At 41.0% G+C, this 19,043-nt stretch overlaps 1 protein-coding gene across 2 annotated transcripts in view; it reads right to left on the reverse strand.

Moving 5' to 3' along the window:
- Window positions 1-19,043, reverse strand: part of galnt18b (UDP-N-acetyl-alpha-D-galactosamine:polypeptide N-acetylgalactosaminyltransferase 18b) — a 63,361-nt gene that overhangs the window by 13,716 nt on the left and 30,602 nt on the right. For both annotated transcript variants that reach the window (XM_071515815.1, XM_071515814.1), the window contains exons 4-6: window positions 16,572-16,755; window positions 15,412-15,609; window positions 15,021-15,135 (exon numbers count right to left, since the gene is read on the reverse strand). In XM_071515815.1, coding sequence (XP_071371916.1) covers window positions 15,021-15,135; window positions 15,412-15,609; window positions 16,572-16,755 — 497 coding nt within the window. The remainder of the gene's footprint in view (window positions 1-15,020; window positions 15,136-15,411; window positions 15,610-16,571; window positions 16,756-19,043) is intronic.

Genomic DNA, 19,043 nt, shown 5'->3' on the forward strand with positions numbered 1-19,043 from the left:
TGTGTGACTTTAAATTCCTCATAAGTTAATTGAGACTTGGTTGATGTCACTTATGGGTGATATCACACTTTATCTGCACAGTAGTACAAACCAATCACAACTTCAGCAAAAACTCAGCTGAAAGTAACTTTTAGTGCACGTTTGATTCAACTTAAAAGTCTTACAAAACCCAGTCATCGCTCCACCCAGCCTCTCTCCTGACTCCACAATGGTGGAATGACCTTCCCAAGTCCAGTCAGGACAGCAGAACCATTTTCTATCTTCCATTGTAAGTTTAAAACTCATCTCCTCAAGAAATACCTCACGTCCCCTGCTCCCCCCTGTGTCACATTCCTCTCTCCCATATCCTCCTCCAAATACGCTCTCGTCTAAATCCTTTCTACCTCGCTCCCTAGCTCTTCTCTTATTTCTTTTTGTAGAACTTTTCTAGCTCTCCTCTATCTGATCATTTTCAGATCACAGGAGTATTTTGTTACATCTATTATCAGGGCGCCATGAATCTGAACCTAAGCTTATCCGACTGTTGCCCTCATCATAAGTTGCTCTCTGGATAAGAGCGTGAGCTAAATGCCTAAAATGTAAATGCAATGTGAGTGGAAGTGCTGTAATTATTTTTACTGTGTGCAGTGGTGCCAGTTACTTAGCAGATGTTCAGTCAGTGAGACCTCTCATTAAAAACTGTGAAACAAAAGCTTCCCATATAGCACAAAGTGCATTTCATTAGTAGAACTCACAAAAGCTAGACTATTTCATGGAACCCTTGAGAATATTAAGCATAATGCAGTTTTATGGTCACTGCAACCACAGTCATGTATCAGATCAACTAATACTGACAAATATGCACGCTGATTGGATGGGTATTTTATACTTACTTTTCGCAAACTTTTTGGAGGATCTAGTTTGTGTTTGGTTCATGCTCTTGTTATGTAGCTGACTATATGTGAGCTGGATGCAGAATAGTCCATATGTTACTGTCAGTTACAGGCAAACTGAAATGATCACTGCAAACACAGGAATTTCAAGTGATCTCCATCCAGGCATTTCATTCAGTGCTTCAGTCTGCAATTTGCTTCAAAGTATTTTTTTTCTGTTGGCAAACATGAAGATCCCAATTTCGACTGATTCTACTTTGATCGCAAGTTGACAACATTTTTGTCATCTTTCTTGATTATGTTAGTTTAGATTCCTAGTTTAGTTAATTTAGATTCCTGTTTTCCCAGATGTGTCACTCCCACCATGTGTTTGTTTTGCCACCGCTGCCACCAGCAACTCATGTGTCATAAACGTGACATCATGGAAAATTCATCTTTGCCTCTCTATTGAAGAAACAGAAACCTTCATCAGATACCAAATGTGCTTACAATCCCCAAAATACAAAAAATACAAAATTCATTCACACTATTCCAACTATAACTACTGCTAGGAACAGGAACACAAGTAGCAAATCGCAAGGAGATTCTCTAGGTGACACTACACATGATTCCCTGCAAAAATCAATTACATGAATAAATAAAACATTTAAAATATTTATCATGAAATCATGCAAATAAGCAAGCTTTTAGTCTTGAAAGACATTGTACAATAGATTTTGATACGATCTTATTACATAAAAGTGAAAAGAGATTTATATAGTGGTTGCCCATCCTTCCCTATACAGCATTATAGGGCACTATCTCTCTGACAGGCTGTTGAGCATAAATAACAGAACAAAAGTGGGCTAAGCAACGGCACACAAGACACTGGAGGATTTGAAAAAGATCATCCGGTTTTGTTTCATGCTGATGGGCGGACTGAGATATGAACCATGAGCACATGTATAAATCATGCCACGTGTCAAACACTGCAAGCCGCTGGTGGTGATATGATGAGGTGGGGTGTGTTTTCATGACACAGACTGGGTTCCTTGATATAAGTTGAGGAGTGATAGAGTACCGCAGGATGTCCAAACTATCATGGAAGCAGTGCATCCATCTGTGAACAGATTTTTTCAGCAGGATGCTGTCAAGGAATGGGTTCACAAAAATGACAGTGAACTCAAACTTTTATAACAGCCTGCCCAGTCACTAAATCCAACTGAGTATCTGTGGGATGAGATACTGTAGAATGAGGTGTTCGGAGTTGAGATCGACTACTGGCCAACTTTTTTTTGTCTGCACACAAAACAATAGAAATATCAAATTAAACCAGAAAACCTGAGCATATGAGTGAAACAAAAAACAAAAGGAGTCAACATGGGCCAGCATCCACAACATTTCTGACAATTTGTAGGTTCCACGTCCTGATGAATCTTGGGGCATGAATCTTGATTGCAGAAATATCTTTTTGCAGAAGAGTTTAATCGGAAATGGGATTCTATAACATGCTGGAGGGTTAGTAGGCTGCATGGTGTTATGTCTTATGTTAAATCCAGCCAGAGCAGAACCAAACCTGCCACCTCTTCCCTGTCTACACCCAACATTTCATACAGTGGCAGCACCGGCAGCCAGACATTTCACTGATGATAGCAAAATGTTATCTGTAAACTAACGCCTCATACATCGAGTTTACTGCAAGTGCTCTGCTTCCTGATGTGAAATATTGGTGGCACCTTGTCAATGAAAACTAACTTGAAAAGAGAAGAGGCAGCAAAGGAAAAGTACACTTGCACAGCCTCCTGACAAGATGAGTAGAACCTCAGAAACACTGACTGTGTTTACATGCACACGTTATCCCAAATATTAATGCATATCCCGTTTAAGGTGTTATTTGGGATATGCTATTTACATGCACATTTAGTATCCTGCTTCCCTGCATCCATAAACATCTGTCAATAATCACAATTCTCCCAGGTGTTAACCTCCCGCTTCTGTCTTTTTGCTTCCTTGCGAAGATTCCACTTCCTGCTTCTTGATTTGAGACTTCACATGTCATGGAAACAGTAGCCGGGATACCCTGTTTACATGCCCCAGCATCCCAGCTAATATCATCCCAGCGGTCATACTCAGGTTTCTCAAAACGGTGATAAGGGTTTATCTGGATTTTTATGATGTTTACATGCGGCAACACAAAAATGGGATACTCCAATAACCTGGATATTCATTTTCTACACAATATATTCTTGTGATTTACTGTGTTACTATAGAAATATCTTCTTGCTATCTGAAGCTATCTGCTTTCATCTCTCTTCTCCACACCTGAATATCTCCTAGCCTCCAGTCAGGAGTCCATCCTCTCCTGTTATGATAAACCATTCACATCAAAGCACAGAGTTTCTGTTAACACTCAGTCAGTGCTATTGCTTCCTCCATTGCTGCCCAGAGCACAGAGTTGAGGCGGCGGCGGCATCTTGCATATGTGTATCTGCTCCCACTGTCTGCTGGGAAAGGAGAATACTTTACCCATCGTCTGCACAGAAAGTCCATGCCATTTACTGACAATCCTGAATAAACCTGTAGGGGAGGCAAGGCAGGATACACATCCAACATCCACACCACTCACCACCCCCTCACTACAACACATTGATGATTTAAGTGATGAAATTCTAACAGAAAATGGATAAAGGATGTGTATCTCTGACTGGACAACCTCTGAATCTTATATATGCACACTATTGTTTTTTCCGAGCAATTCTTTATTTTGTTCTACACATTTCACAATAGCAAACTGCTAAACTGGTCATGTCAACATACTGAGAATGACCATAGACTTCCCTGCTATACCCACTTAGATGTGGGAACAGGGCATGTAGATATCTGGGAAAAGTGTCAATGGCCCTCATTCATCAAGCTATCGTGGAAAAGAGCGAATAATCTACCGTGGAAATGATCCACTTGCCACGTCTGATTCATGAAACTTTCTCACGCCACCAAAATAAACGCAAATTACATCGCAAACTGATAAATGAGAACCGTGTTGAATCAATTGATTGTTTACATATGACAGCCAAAATCATCAGCACCTTTGGCGACTCTTGGCCTATAAAAGGGAAGGCTTGGCGCAGCAAAATTTACATATCCTACATGCAAGCTACAAACTGGAACATAACGAAGATCCAAGAGGCAGAAATTTACCGAAGCAGACTTAAAAGTGGGATTAAAGGCTGTCATAAAAACACAATTTGGCAAGCAATTGCGTTATCTGTAAGCAGTGATTCGAGTGAGAAAAAGACCCTGCAGGAGGTTTGTCTCTAAAATTAAAAATGCGTAATTCTACAAAGATGCCCATTTCCTATCCTAACCATGCCAAAGTAATTCTCAGGTCAGAAAGAAACGGCTGTCGCAGCCTATAATGCCAGTAATTCCAATAGTTTTCCATGCGCAACTCAAATATATAGTTCTTTGAAATGAGCGTACATGTTTTCCGAGCACATGTGAGATTGATCGTAGGGCTACGACAAAGATGGAATTGATAAATAGCAACTTTTGCGCTGAAATGAGCGTACGCCCACTTTAAGATCAGATTTGACCTGCGATACCTTGATGACTGAGAGCCAATATCTCTATCTGGCCTCTACCAGTAGAGAGCAGACAGTAAATATATGTTGGGCTGCAACTCAGAGCTGTCTGACTAAAGCCATGTGTGCAAGTTCTTCAGATAAGCCATGGTAGGGAAAGGTATTTGTATTCAGACTTGGGCTAAGGTGCTTAACTTTTAAGTTGGGTGCTACATCCAAAATATTCAAATCAGCTGTTTGCACTGCCTGCCCCCTGGGATACCAAGCTTTCATCAACACAGTTTGTTGGGGGATGGGGTTTTAAATGTGCTTCACCTTTAAAATAAAGTTTAAGTGCACTCATGCAAAAAGGTTACAAAAGCATGCACATCCAAACGTGATGAATACTAGGTGCTGGACAGAAGTAGCCTACATGTGAAAAACGGAAAATAGAACTACACACATCATCAGTCGACCACTGATTTGGAATATGACTCAGAATCCAGTTGGACATAAGGAAAAGAGACGGACCCCAACTACCAGCTATGGGAGGAAGAAACAAGACTAGGTCAAAACCTAGTATATGGCTGGACCGTGTATGGGTGTGCCACATGCCACGGCTGACCAATAGTGTAAGTAACTCCACTGTAGACTTTTAATATACAGAATAATAGTCCATACATCCATACTGATCTCCGTTCCAGCGTGTCCCGTCTCCTCTCTCTGCCGCTGTCCTCTCCACCACGCCCACGGCCTGCATTGATCCTCCCGATCCAAGCCCCGGTCCCCCGCCGAAATCTCGGCCGGATCACCGGGAACAAATCGGCGCCCAGCTATCGGCACTGGCCGGAACCGTGCCCTGGGAAACTCCGGGAAGCGTCGGCAGTAAACCCTTGGTGTGCCGAAACCTCCATGGTTGTCTGTGTCTCTCTCTCTCCGCCGACAGAGGGCTGTCAGGTGGACTGAGCTCGCGCATATGCATCGAAATAAACGGCAATATGATATAATTGTATAGATTCTACTTTAGCTTCAGTTAGCTTCAGTTAGCTTCAGCTTACATGCATGATATTGGTCAGCCTGCTTACTGTGTGGGAGAAACGAGCTCCCGATCTCAGCGAAGAAACAAGATGGCGGAGAAAACAAAACTTAAATTTCTGGCTCTGTGAGCCTATGATGTGCCACGTGCCACGGCCGACCAATGGTGTAACTTCATCAGTCAGTCAGTCAGTGACAGGCATTTGCATTTACAGGGCTGGCCCCACTGTTGCGGTCCAGCCAAAAATGCAGGCGGGGGAAGGGCTCCTTCCACAAGGGAGCCATACCAGACTCGCCAGAAACACAAGTACTAAATGTGATCAATCTATCCAGTAAACCATTATTTGACTGCTTTAAGCAAAGAATTCCCACTACACATTGCCAAGACTTTGTTACCATTGTTGATTTTCATACATTTTTTCAGACTTTGAGGTTAAGAGTTTTTTAGTGGCAATGATAGGCCTTCTTACAACTCTACTGTTGCTGTTATACAAGGTACTGAGGCCCCAGGAGACTCACAAGTGGTTGCTGAACAGTTGGATGAAATAAGCCCAGGCCCAAGACTTTCTGCTGGACCACGCACTCCTTCCATATTCCCACACTGGATTTCAAACAGCAGATCAGGAACAAATTAGATCTGCTCCTGGAGACAGGAGAAATCACTAAACCAAAACACACTTTCATGGTAGTAGACTTCCCTGTCACACCAGTTTTGTATACCCTCCCTAAGATCCACAAAACCTACATCTGTGTAGGTTTTGTGGATCCCCCAAGTAGACCAATTGTAGCAGCTACTGGGTCTCTGACAGAGAACATTTCAGCATTTGTTGATCACTTCCTCCAACCACATGTTACTTCCCTTCCATCCTATGTAAAAGACTCGATGGAGTTCATAAAGATGATTCAGTCTATTCAAATACCGGATGAACAGTGTTTCTTAGTGACCATGGACATTGAATCTCATTATACAAACGTACCCTTTGTTTTATTTGGAAAACATCTGAAACCCAACGGAAGGAGTTCCATAACTTTATTATCACTAACAGTCGCCATCTGAAATTCACTATGGAATATGATGAGCACAAGATGAACTTCTTAGGCATCCTTGTTCACAGGGACTCTAACAGACTTGGTTCTAACCTATACCGTAAAAGCACTGACAGAAACTCTATTTTACATGGACAATCCTTCCATCCCATTGCACTCAGTATAGTCTGCTTATATCCCAGTTCAGCCGCAGTTGGGTCAGATTCTATAATGTGCCAGTGTTTTCGAATGATAGATTGAAATTCCCTGCCAAGGGGTGAATACTGGATTATACAATTGACTCTGGACTCAGATGCTCTGGATCTGGTCTGGTTAAGACATTCTACCTGTGATACATTTTCAAAACGGCTACGTGCCTGTGCAACCATTCATGTTTATACTGTCTTTGTTGAAAGCATTTCTCTAGGTCAGCAGCCTGGGCTTGGAAGTCTAGGTATCTTTTTGAAGTGTACTGTGGAGCTTTGTACAATTTCTGTGTGCACATATGTGTACATATGGTGTATTTTCTGGGGACTATATTGTGCACTTTTACTATGCATTATATGTTTTACTACGTGCTGAGCATATTTTTCTCCTCTCTATATGCTATAAAGTATGACGGTTCATTCACCTGATGATTCTGTTATGGCATATTTAGGTGGTTTAGAATATATTGTACATATTTATTATACTTACAGGGTTCATTGTACATATTTTTGTACTTTCAGGGCTCACTATTGTATGTATTTCTTTTTCTTTTTGGTTCACCATTTTGTAATCACATGACCTGTCAGGTGACCCCTGGAGATGGGTATTTGTAAGGTATGTCTCTGCATTTGTTTCATGTCTGTAGAAGGGCTTGCGCCCGAAATGTCACATGGTGGTATACCAATAAATGTTCATATGAGGATTATCTAGTGTGCGGACTCATAAGTGCACTCATCCAACACAAACACACACACACACACACACACACTAAATGCAGGCATGTTCAGATGAAGGTACACATGGATACATGTACCTGTTCATTTTTTTGGCACTTAATTTAAATGTCATAGACATTACCACTTAGATATCCACACATATATACAGGCAGACGTAATTATGAGCTATGTAATTGGTTTGGTTTGTGCTCTTCATCTTCAGAAACACTATGCAACAACACATGCTAACAGTACCACTGCTAGGAGATAGAGTCTCAAATTATATGGTACTTATGCAAAGCTACAACAACTAATTTGACAATGATATATTGATGTTTAATAATGATGTATTGATGGTTAAAAATAATGCTCGTAGCACCTTTAATGTACTATGCAACAGTTGTATAGCAGGCATGCATTATTCAGTTGTTACTAACACTTAGTATAATAACTTTAGGGAAAGAGCAAGTAAAATCCATCATTTACTCACATCACTCTACTGTAGCATGGATAATGGAACACTTGCACAATACCCGAATAATATTATGATAAGTTGAATCAACACTTCCGCTCTGCCTTCCTTCTCTCTGTTAGTTAAAGATAGCGAGCTCGACTCACAAACTGTTCAATAAAAGATTGCTAACCGACATAGATAATACCCTATTACTGTGGTTTACCAGATATCACTGAAATGTTTTTTTTTATAGTATTATTGTGTTGAAAGAACGTGTTTTAATCATTTTTTGGGTTCAACTATTCGAGATTGCTATGGCTCACTGGATGTGTATTGGACAGCAGCTCTCCTTGTGAAAGGGAGATACGTAAAGCTCTACAGTGAAGTAAGTGATGAAATTTGGAACCCAATCAACATGATGCCAAAAACTAAGAAGATAAGGCCCAGGTTGAAAATAACCAGAATTATTCTTTAAAGGTCCCATATCATGGGAAACAGGATTCCCCTTGCCTCTTTGATTATAAAGGAGTTGGATGTGCTATCTAAACAACGGGAAAGTATCAAAACGCAAGGTCACCAACTAAATCCACACAATCCATATTAGGAAACCGAGCCTCTACTTCTGTAACTTTGTGGCGTCACAAAGGTTTGCTCATTATCATTTTTGTAAGAAATAATAGACTAACTAAGTGTTTTTTGCAAAGCCATTGAGCGGTTGTCATTGTTTATTACCGGAGAGTTTTCCCTACCTGTCACTGCCTGGACTGTCGGGTCTGTGGTGTCTCATGTTTCACTCTTGAAATGGTTAGCCAATCAGAACAGAGGGGTCATTCATATTAATGAGCCTTAAAGACACAGCAACAGAAACAGCCTGTTCTTGGTAAGGCTCAGAGAGATGCTGGAAAATGAACGTGTACAAATGGATTGAGACTGTCTTTGGTACATGACACCATACAAACAGCTTTTAGACCTCAGGACATAAAATAAAACACTGGAAAGTGTAAAATATGGGACCTTTAATCTCTAGAAATGAATTAAATTTAATATATACATATATATATATTTAATATATATATATATAATATTTAATATAAATACAGTACATCTAACCCAGAATCAAATTCTACAGTCTAGTCTATGTTAAAATGTGGAGAATGAAATAAGTTTTTTGGGGGGCTGGGATGAGTGAGTTTTTAATTATTTTTAACCAACCAAATATACAGTATATCCAGTATTCTGTTACGGCCGTGGCCATACCCCCAGAAGATTCCCTAGTGTTTCCTTGTGTTTCCTCTTCCCTGTGCTCCCAGTGCTCCCCTGTCTGTCTCTCTCTCTCGGTCTATGTTTTGTTACAATCCTGCACACCTGTCTGCAATCGGCTCATCACCTCTCCCAGTCTGCTCACCTGCCTCTCATCAGCTCATCTGCCTGCAGTATATCTACCCCGGCTCTTCAACCATTCTTCGCCAAATTGTTGTTTCAACCTCAGTGGTAGTTATGCTTCAAGGCCAATCTAGTTAGAGCTCCCAGTGACTTTGTCTCTTCGTGTTTCCTGTGACTAACCAGTCTCTCTTATCCCAGGATCACCACCCGCCATATCTTCCTGCTTGTCTCCCTGCCTGCCTGCCAGCAACCTCCTAGCCTCCAAGCTACCCCTGCCTGCCACGCTTCCCCTCATCCCACGTTCACGCCAAGCCCCACTCCTCCCTTACAATAAAACCTTTTCCTTACCCACACCACCCTGTCCGTGTCCTGCGTTTGGGTCCCACCTGTGTTCATAACGTATTCCTGTCTACAAGTCTTTTTAGATTTGAGTCTAACACTACACAGAAGAGTATGGTGCTTTTCTTCAAAACACTGCTGTGCTTACTAGAATTATTCTACCTCCAGATATCACACATCTATAAAGAATTTAATTCACAAGTCTTAATGATGAATATGCTGTATCCCTGCAATACAGGCGTATTGTGGGGAAATCCCACCCCTCGCACACAGCCACCTGAGACGTGTTTATTACCAAAGATACGCCTGTGGTGTGAACACTATTGGTATTAAATCCTGCAGACTTAACTCTGCGCAGACTTAACTCTAAATTGCAGCCATAGGGAACAAAAATATCATCCAGCCTCTGACTGGAGACTTCATTTACTATTTAATTTAGTTTCCTTCTTCCTCATAATTTTTATCATCAAGTGTGGACCTAATACACGAACAACATTCAAACACATGTTTGCATATTACACACTGCCAAATTCCTGCACACAGGGTAACACTCTCTGGGGTAAAACATTCACACAACCAGCCCCCTCTTTGTTCAAGTCAATAAGAAATTCTCTGACTACGCAGGAGTTCTCATTAAAACTTCATACATAACATAGTATGAAATATTGTTCAAATGAGAATACAAGCCCATAAAGCATTCACTGAACTAAACAAGTCATAGATCAAAGTTGCATTACTTTTTAGTCTTCATGATGACTAAGGGCCCAATTCATAACTTGACAAATTTTTTACGCATGCTTCCCACTCTGGCCCCCTGGAGCTGCGGCCTCCCACAAGACGCGCACTTGAGGTGATGAATACGTAAATGAAGGCATGCCCACCTTCACATTATGAGACAGAGACTCTGACTTAAGTCTATTGGTGCGTGCCTTTCTTGCACCTAAAACCTAATACAGTAGGTCTAGTTCTCCCATCAGTTTACTGATGTAAAACAAGAAATATGCAAACCAATAAACACCAAGGACATCATCAATGAGATATGAATTGTTGAGTCACAAAAACCTGAAGTAATAACTAGTAGCATTAGAATTAACTAAATGTTCAAAATACAAACGTAATGGTCCAAAACATTTTCATGGAATGCTTGGAATTTACATTTACACATGGGCTGTCTTCTCGTCTGCTCTCGTATTACTTTGCTTTGCAGTCCACAGTCATTTGCCTTTCATATTCAAAGCGTACCCGCGTATACAAGACTATACAAGACTATTAAGTTTCCCACAGAAAGTATAGGTTCCCGCCTCCCGTTCCTGTGCAACATAAAATACGGCTCAGTGTAAAATTGGCTCTCACGGATCATGATGAGCACAACTGAGTGTGACACAGGTACGCTTGTGCCCAGAAAGGAAATTTATGTGGTGCGCTTTTTGTACACATGGACGTAGCAGATGTCTCTTTTTTTGGACTATGAAACGGCCTTTAGGTGCCTAATATAGTAGGTTTGCATTCTACAATATGTGTCAAATCCAATCCTCCCTCACCAGGGATTCAGCCCAGCTCCTTGTTCAAGCTTTAGTATTCTCCCGTCTGGACCGCTGTATCTCCCTCCTAACCGCCTTCCCGAAAACACTAAACCACTATAACTCATCCACAACGCTGCAGCCACACAAACTTCAACCTCCCCACATTCTCCCATGTCACTCCCTTCCTGCCCATGGCTGTGCACATCAAATTCAAAACCCTGGTGCTGCGATACAAGACTGCAAAGGGAACCACGACCCTCTTAACTCTCCCTCCCCATATCAGCCTCACCATTGCTCCAGATGGTCTTAACTTTTCTCCCTCCTGGCTCCCAAATAGTGGAATAATCTCCCCACTCCAGTCTCCACATACACAAATACACACACACATACATACACATACACACACACACACACACACACAACCCATCTTCCATCATAGGCTGAAAACTCATCTTATCGAGAAGTACCTCGCGTCACCCTCCACATTCAATCAATCAATTACATATCAACTTCCAGGATGGCTGCATAGATGGCTTTTTTGGGAAAAGACAGTGGAAAATCCTGCATTGTTTATTTGTTTATGATATGGAGCATACAAAATCTAAGGGGACAGAGCAATATATTATGCCATTTGATTATATGAAGATGTACTTCTTGCCGTGTTAGCCTAGCTAGCGGCTCTAGACCGGATTTTAGCAAGACTTCCACCTTACCTCCCTATTCTATAATTACAGATTGGGCCAACTGTATGCTTAGACTGAACTTTCTGCCTCTTTTGGACCGTTCAAATGCTGGAGAGCTCAAAACAAAGATGGCTATAAATTATGTATCAGTTAGCTATCAGATCAACACGAAATAACCTAGTCCTTTATTCATTTATTCATGTCTATTGAGTTTGCTATTGCTGAGATTAAGAGTGGAAGAAAATGAAATGCTGACCTGGAGCACGATCACATGCAATAGTAAATTAGTTTAAGGCTAAATACTGAAATGCAACTATTAACTTGAGTTTAAATAACCAACACAGAAAGATTACGTGTGATTATAAATTTAAATGATTTACATTTCATAGCACTTGTGTGGTAGCCTATACGTGTTGAATGTGAGACAGATTTGCACTAATAAATAATAAACTATACTTGTTTTATATTTATGCAGTTTACAATTTATTTTTAATAATGTTTATAATATACCCACCATTAAACTTCAAAAGTACTGTGTCTCCAGGGCAACAGCTCAAGGGTCAGAGTATATACTGTAATGTGCGAGTGGATCAGTTCAGCAGTTGGTAGTTGATAACATCTTGCAATCCACTGAGGTCTGACTGCTGCCAATAATTTATTGAATATCTTTGCAGAATAAACCAAATCTATTAAAAATATGTCACTGTGAAGAGCCCTACTTTATAAATACAACATTTTATTTGCAAAAGGCTCTCATTTATTATTCATTCTGTGTGGGATCTGTGCCTGTTGTTCACCTTGCAATTTGAAATGCTTGTATTTTGTTTATGCAGAACATAAATTGTGTCCAGGATATTTGGGTGAAATCTAAATGTGTAAATCATGTCATGCTCTATTATGACAATAATTGTCTTTTATTGCCGGCTCCATAAATACTGTGCACAAAGCCCGCGGCATAATTATTTTTCATAGCCCTCAATGATCCTCATTTCTCAACACAACCTGCCTGGCAGTGGTTGAGAGTGATGATGTCTGCTTAGGTCTACTTATGATGCATTGTTCCAGGCTGGCCTCACTGGCGCAATACCCACTATTCACAGGTGTTGTGGGAAATCATTTCTTTTGTAATTCTTTCTCAGCCTCCTGAGTCCTGTCCAATTTGCTGTGTGTTATACAGCAAAGTCTGATATGAAGGATCATCTTACAGAAACTATAATTCAGTTGATTCTGAATTCTCAGCGTTCATCAAAAAAAGAAATCAACACATTGTGTCCAGGGGCTCAAATAAGTCTGCAGTACTATAAAACAGGTCTGACAGGCCAAAGTTGTGCAGTGTGGAAGGTTATATTATAAACTGGACACATAAAAGAATAAATCTATTTCATTATAGCCCCAATTAGAATGCTAATTGTTGTACTTCATAATAGCAATTTATAGGATTATTCAACTTCCCAGAGTGCAGCGGTTCATTTCACCCTCATATTACCCAGGACATCCCTTTAAAGATAAAGCCAAAGCCTGTAACTGTTGGCCTTGTGTGAGCGTGTCACTGAGGATCGCTCAGCGCTGCTCTGGTGTCAGCCAGTGTTTGTCCTGGCAGGCGGTCCCGAGGCATGACCAATACGCCGCAGGCAGGCAGGCGGGCAGACAGGCAGACCCTGCTGGAGCTCTATGGGACTGCTATTCTGGGGCCAAAGCCAAGGTCTCCCCTCCATTCTTGTAGTTCTCGGCTTACTGTGTCACCCTCTGTTTCATCCGCCCTCAAAGCCAGGACCCGCTGCTGAACTCTAAACTACATTAACCTCCAGGCAAGGGTCACTTCCTATAGGACTGTAGTCCAATATAACCCATCTAGTAAACAGCATGGAATATAATACTGAGGTCTGAACTCAATACTGAGATACAAAGAAACTGAAGTAAACTGAAATGATTCACTGATTCTGTTCAAAGTGTTCAAAGATAGACTGCTAGGACCCTGGTTTATTATATGTGTGATAAAATCATCAATGTTTTCAGCAATACAGCAATCAGCGGGGCTATTATCAGTCCCAGGAATACTAAAAGCATGTCATTTCTGGAGGAAAATGACTTATGAGACTAATCTCCCGTCTTTCCAAAGGAGTTACTGATGATTACATCTCTGTCATTAGTGAGGATGGATATTTCCACATTCGGCGTCCTGTTGCAAGCCTTCCTCCATTTCCATCTCACAGTGAAATCTAGTGAGTGCAGCTGAGGAGGAAGAGCCTGGTGTCCCTCGCCTCTAGCTGTTGTTGTAGAGGTTGATAGCTGCATTAGCGATGTTCTTTGTACAGTAGATGTAACAGTGCTATCATTAGCCATCCCTTAGGAGGCCTGTTCTTTCTCCGGCCCATCTGCTTGTGGTGCTGCTGAGCCGAGCGCACACCAACTGACTCCTGACTCCCAGTCACAGCTGATGCGGGAATGTGAACGAAGTATTGAGTTTTGAAAGCAACAGAACTAGAGATAGACCCGTGTCCTTGCAAACAATGTAAGCATTCTTCTTCTATATCAATGCCAACAATGATTTTGAGTCCTCCAGCTCTATAATGCATAGTATAGTATAGTGCATACTTCCCATGTGCTTTACTGGGATCATCATGGAGTGAGGGTGATCATTCAGACTCATTATATTAGTAGTGATTATTTATTATAGCTACACCAGAGAGAGCGTCCCACATTGTTTTGTGTATAATAAACAGAGTACACTTTGCATTGCAAATTTTGTCCACTGGTCCCCATCCATGTGTCTAAGTATTTGCATCTGTTACACTGTTTTAATGTTGTTAGTGCAAATAGTTATAATGTAGCCCTGAAGTTATATTACATTAACTGTAGCTTACCTACTTTGGTCCAAAAAAGCACCGTTTTGACAGCCTGGTGACTTTTCATGGCACTAAAACACAAATAAGTTAGCTGGATAACCTACATTGGCCCAAATCTCTACTTCTCAACTTCATTTATTAACTGTCAGTCATCCATTCAATTATTTTACAACTGCAATTTCTTTACAGCTGCAATTTGCACACACCACATTGCTTGGAGACAAAGGATGCCTCCCTTTGCAATAAGTCTATAGCTGCTTTACATGAAAAGAAGAGGCTGAGGCCAGACTCTGTGACCTTGCTCCCTACAACCGAAAGTGTCATTATCATAGTTAATTTTCCACCCATTACCTGAATGAACAATGGCCTGTGGCCGCAGGGAGTGACCATTACTCACCCTGATGCCCAGCTCCACGTTCTCTCCTCCGTACACTTCCATCCCTTCATCTAGCAGACCAATCTCTTCAAAGTACAGCCTATCCACCACGAAGCAACCAATCAGGGCCGGGCTCCTGGGGGATCAAACATGATACAGATCAATTTCGTTTTTCTGTTGTTGTCTGCTGTCCAGGTACTGTTAACATGGCACAGTTGCTATAGTGACAGCCCGGACTAGAGGAGAAAAGTAATCTAGCACAATATCAAATATAATGCTACGTGAATGACGTTCTCAGCAAGAGAGAGCGGTGGACATTTGTTCACTTCCTTTGTGTTCAACAACTGTGCTTGGATTTAAAATGTTAATCATGATGTCATATATGATTCAGGACATCATGGTGTTTACTCACTGGATGGGAGCGCTCTTGTTGCCCCGGTGCCACCAGGACTTGGGTGGGTTGAGGTAACGACACCATAGCTCCCAATCAAAGCCCTGGGCAGACAGCGGATACTCTTCAATCTCAAATGTGTCGTACTTGATGTTATCAAATGATGGGGAGATTATGCGGGTTCTGTCCTCCTTAATTCTCTGGAGAACAGGTTCGGCCCTTCAGAAATGGAGGAGAAAAGTAATTTTCTGTGAGTATGGCAGCCTATCTCCATTACCTTTGTGAACATATTTGTAATGTAAGGGCACTCAAGTTTTAAAACCAGAGATTTTGCAAGACTAATTCAATTCAATTTATTTATTTGAAAAAGCGTTATTGTCCATCCAATAGGTTGTTGGAAATGTTTTTTTGTCTAGTCTCAAAAAATGAAGGACAAATAGAAATGCCGAAAGAAATCCATTAGAAAACAGCTATTAAAGTGATTCAATAATTCAACAATACAGTTTCATTATCTTTCTGTGCATATTTGCCCATTTACGATTTGAAGGGAATCAGTTATTTGAGGACTTTTTTAATCTGCTACAGGTGCTCCTCTTTTTTAATAAATGGAAGCAAGATGGTGTTATATTTGATTGATAAGCTACAAGTGATTTAATTTGAGAAAAAAAAACCATTATGAAACTTTGTGTTTGAACATTTCTAAAGCTTTCACGTTTCTAGGTAAAAGCATTCCAGGTGACACAGTTTGTACATTGAAGGTTTAAAATCACATCAGCTGAATAAAAGCAGAATTTTGGATGCTGTTCAAATTCTCATGACAGATTTAGGTCACGCTGCTGTGTGCACGGGTATCCGGTAGAGAACAAGTATCCAGGCAGATTAATGATTGTTGCATTCTGGGGAGAGATGGGTAGTCCTCACACCCTAATACTGTCCTCGTATGCATAGTGTGTGTGTGTGTGTGTGGTTGGTTATGGACAGAGTAGCCTCCACACTCCAGAAACATAAACTATCAGTATCTGCAGTTTGCATTTCTTGAGCTGTTTTTCAGTAAGCCCACACAGAGTGATATGGCTGAAGAGGGGTCACGTCTCGATAAGTGCCGGCTCACAAAGCAGCGTTAGTGTGCTGAACTGTGCTAACGTAATGCAGCATGCATGGATGTGTCGTGAGTGACTCACCAGCCTACGTTGAACTCCACATGGGCATCAAACAGGGCCACAACCGGAGCAGTGGCAGCCCTCCACCCACTCACCCTGGAGCGGATCAGGCCCTCCTGCTTGGAATGCCGCACCATCTTGATGAATCCCGGACGCTGGCTGTTGGTCTCAGACACAAAGTCCTGCAGCTTCTCCTTCAGCTCGTCTACAAAACACACACACACACACACACACACACACACACACACACACACACACACACACAAATAATACATCAAGTTCTGGAAGGTTTTTGAAGATACCTTGTGAGACAGGTGAGTAAGTGAGAAATAGCTGCATGTGAGCAAACTTTCACCCACAAGACCTTGTCTCCTCCAAGGGGCAGCATTTCATGGGTAGGAGGCCAAAAGTACTAATGCTTCACTGCTTTGATCACTGGACCAAAGAGGCAGCAGCTTGAGCCGGCATTCCAGACCTCCATGGGGCTTACTAGACATAACGGGATATTGCAATATTGAGGACTGAGCCTGCAATGCTTTTCAAAACATGAAGGGAGGGAATGGACAAAGTGTTTGGCTTCAACATTTACCTCCATTATTACTTGAGTCATGTGCTGTAAGATGAGTCATATACTGTAAGATAAATGAGAAGTATGAGTTATGAGTGGCGGCACTCTTCCATAGTAAAGGTTTTTCAGAGGAATATATTTTCTAACATAATTAGAATTAATGCTTCTATAGTGATGTATAGGTTTGCCTTGTGCTTCAACTAGAATAATTTCAAGCCAAGTGAATGAAACTTTGGCCAATCACCATATCTTTGAAGACAGATGTTTTGGTTCTGGGAAGATTGAGGTGCCACTAACTTTATATAACTTATATTCAGGGAAGTCACACTTCCGTCAGCTATGAAATGTCAGCAAAGCCCAGTGGCTTCACCAGACCACAAAGATACTGCAACACTATATAGTATCAACACGAAGAAGCTGTAGAGAAGAGTTTCATTATGCTCACTGTGTTTCATCACCCCTTGTATAAATCACCTTAGGCCGTGTTCACACCATTTCAGTTTTATCAGACTGCCAGTGCCTTTTTTGCATTAAAGGGAATGGGAGCAGCCGCAAGGCGGACAGAAAGCAGCTGCCTTGAAAAAACACGCTGTGCCTGGCTTCTTTTTGAGAAAAGTTGAGAAAAGTTTAACTTTTTTAGAGGAGCTTACAGTGTTTTTTTTTCGAGGCAACCAATCACAGCGAAGAAGAAGAGGGGCTTCACGCTATGTTGGCAGCTGAGTTTACGAAAAAACATAACAATTCAAACAGATTGAAAATGGAGAAAGTACCAGTAGAAAAGTTGGTAGCAATGATCAGAAAGAGTATGTGAGCATGTTGGATGTGGTGTGGGAGAATTGTAACTAAATGTTGTTCTGATTGCGGCAGCTACTGTAGCTTGTCTTTATGTAAACACAGTTAGCGTCACGTGACCCGCCTTTCCTTATCAGCACAAAATGTGGTGGAGGCAGCGTGATTTCTACAAACAAGTACAGGTTCTGTACAGTCCCACAAGGCAATCTTGCCAATAACATTATGGACCTAATTAATTATACATTTATTTGAATGTGAACTCAATTCTCTTGCTTCCTAGTTGATGAGCTGCCTTAATGTCTTTTATTGAGGAAACAGTAAAGGCTACTTGGCTCGTTAATGTTGGCAACTGAACTGTTAGCAAACATATCTATGGCATATTACATACATACATACATACATACATACATACATACATACACTGCTTCCACAACCATGAATTTTATTATAAAATGCCAGAGTATGTGTTGTCTTACAGTCATGGCCGTAGGTTCCAGACCCTGGCATATAAGAGAAACAGAACTAAACAGTCTTTCATCCCTCTAGTCATATCCTTACTACAACAACAGATTTAATTTAACAGATTTAACTCAGATGGTCTGGATTATCACTCTGGCTGAATGTCATCTCCATACACGACACTTGCATATTGCACAGTGTAATTGATGATGTCCCTTGTCTGGTGTTTTTGTTTTGTAATTTTATTCTATTATTTTTATTGTTGTTGCTCCTAGTGTTCTTCAAATGTGTTACACTGCCACCCAAATTTCCCTATGGGGACAATAAAGTTGCTATTCTATTCTATGATGTGGCAATATATTAACGTTAACACCATACATCACTGTATGGCAGCAGCTCTGCAAACTATTAGATGAACAACCCAGAAGTTCATTCTCTCATTGTATGACAACTCATTTGCATACAAAGATGATTATGGTTTTGGGAAAAATGGCAGATGTAAAGATTTATAGTTTGAGTTATCTGACTTTTAATTCTTTTTAGCAATTTGATACTGCTCAGTAAAGAACAGACTTGATTTTATTTTATTTTTTTTACCACCCCATGACAAAAGGTAAGTCTCTCTCTTTTGGTGGCCTGATGTGACTTTGTCTCTGGAAGAACTTGGCGCTGTG

The sequence above is a fragment of the Centroberyx affinis genome, unplaced genomic scaffold, assembly GCF_046629955.1.
Source record: "Centroberyx affinis isolate AG114_WGS23_722 - 3 ecotype Tasmania unplaced genomic scaffold, CSIRO-AGI_Caff_v1 ptg000369l_1, whole genome shotgun sequence".
Classification (NCBI taxonomy): domain Eukaryota; kingdom Metazoa; phylum Chordata; class Actinopteri; order Beryciformes; family Berycidae; genus Centroberyx; species Centroberyx affinis.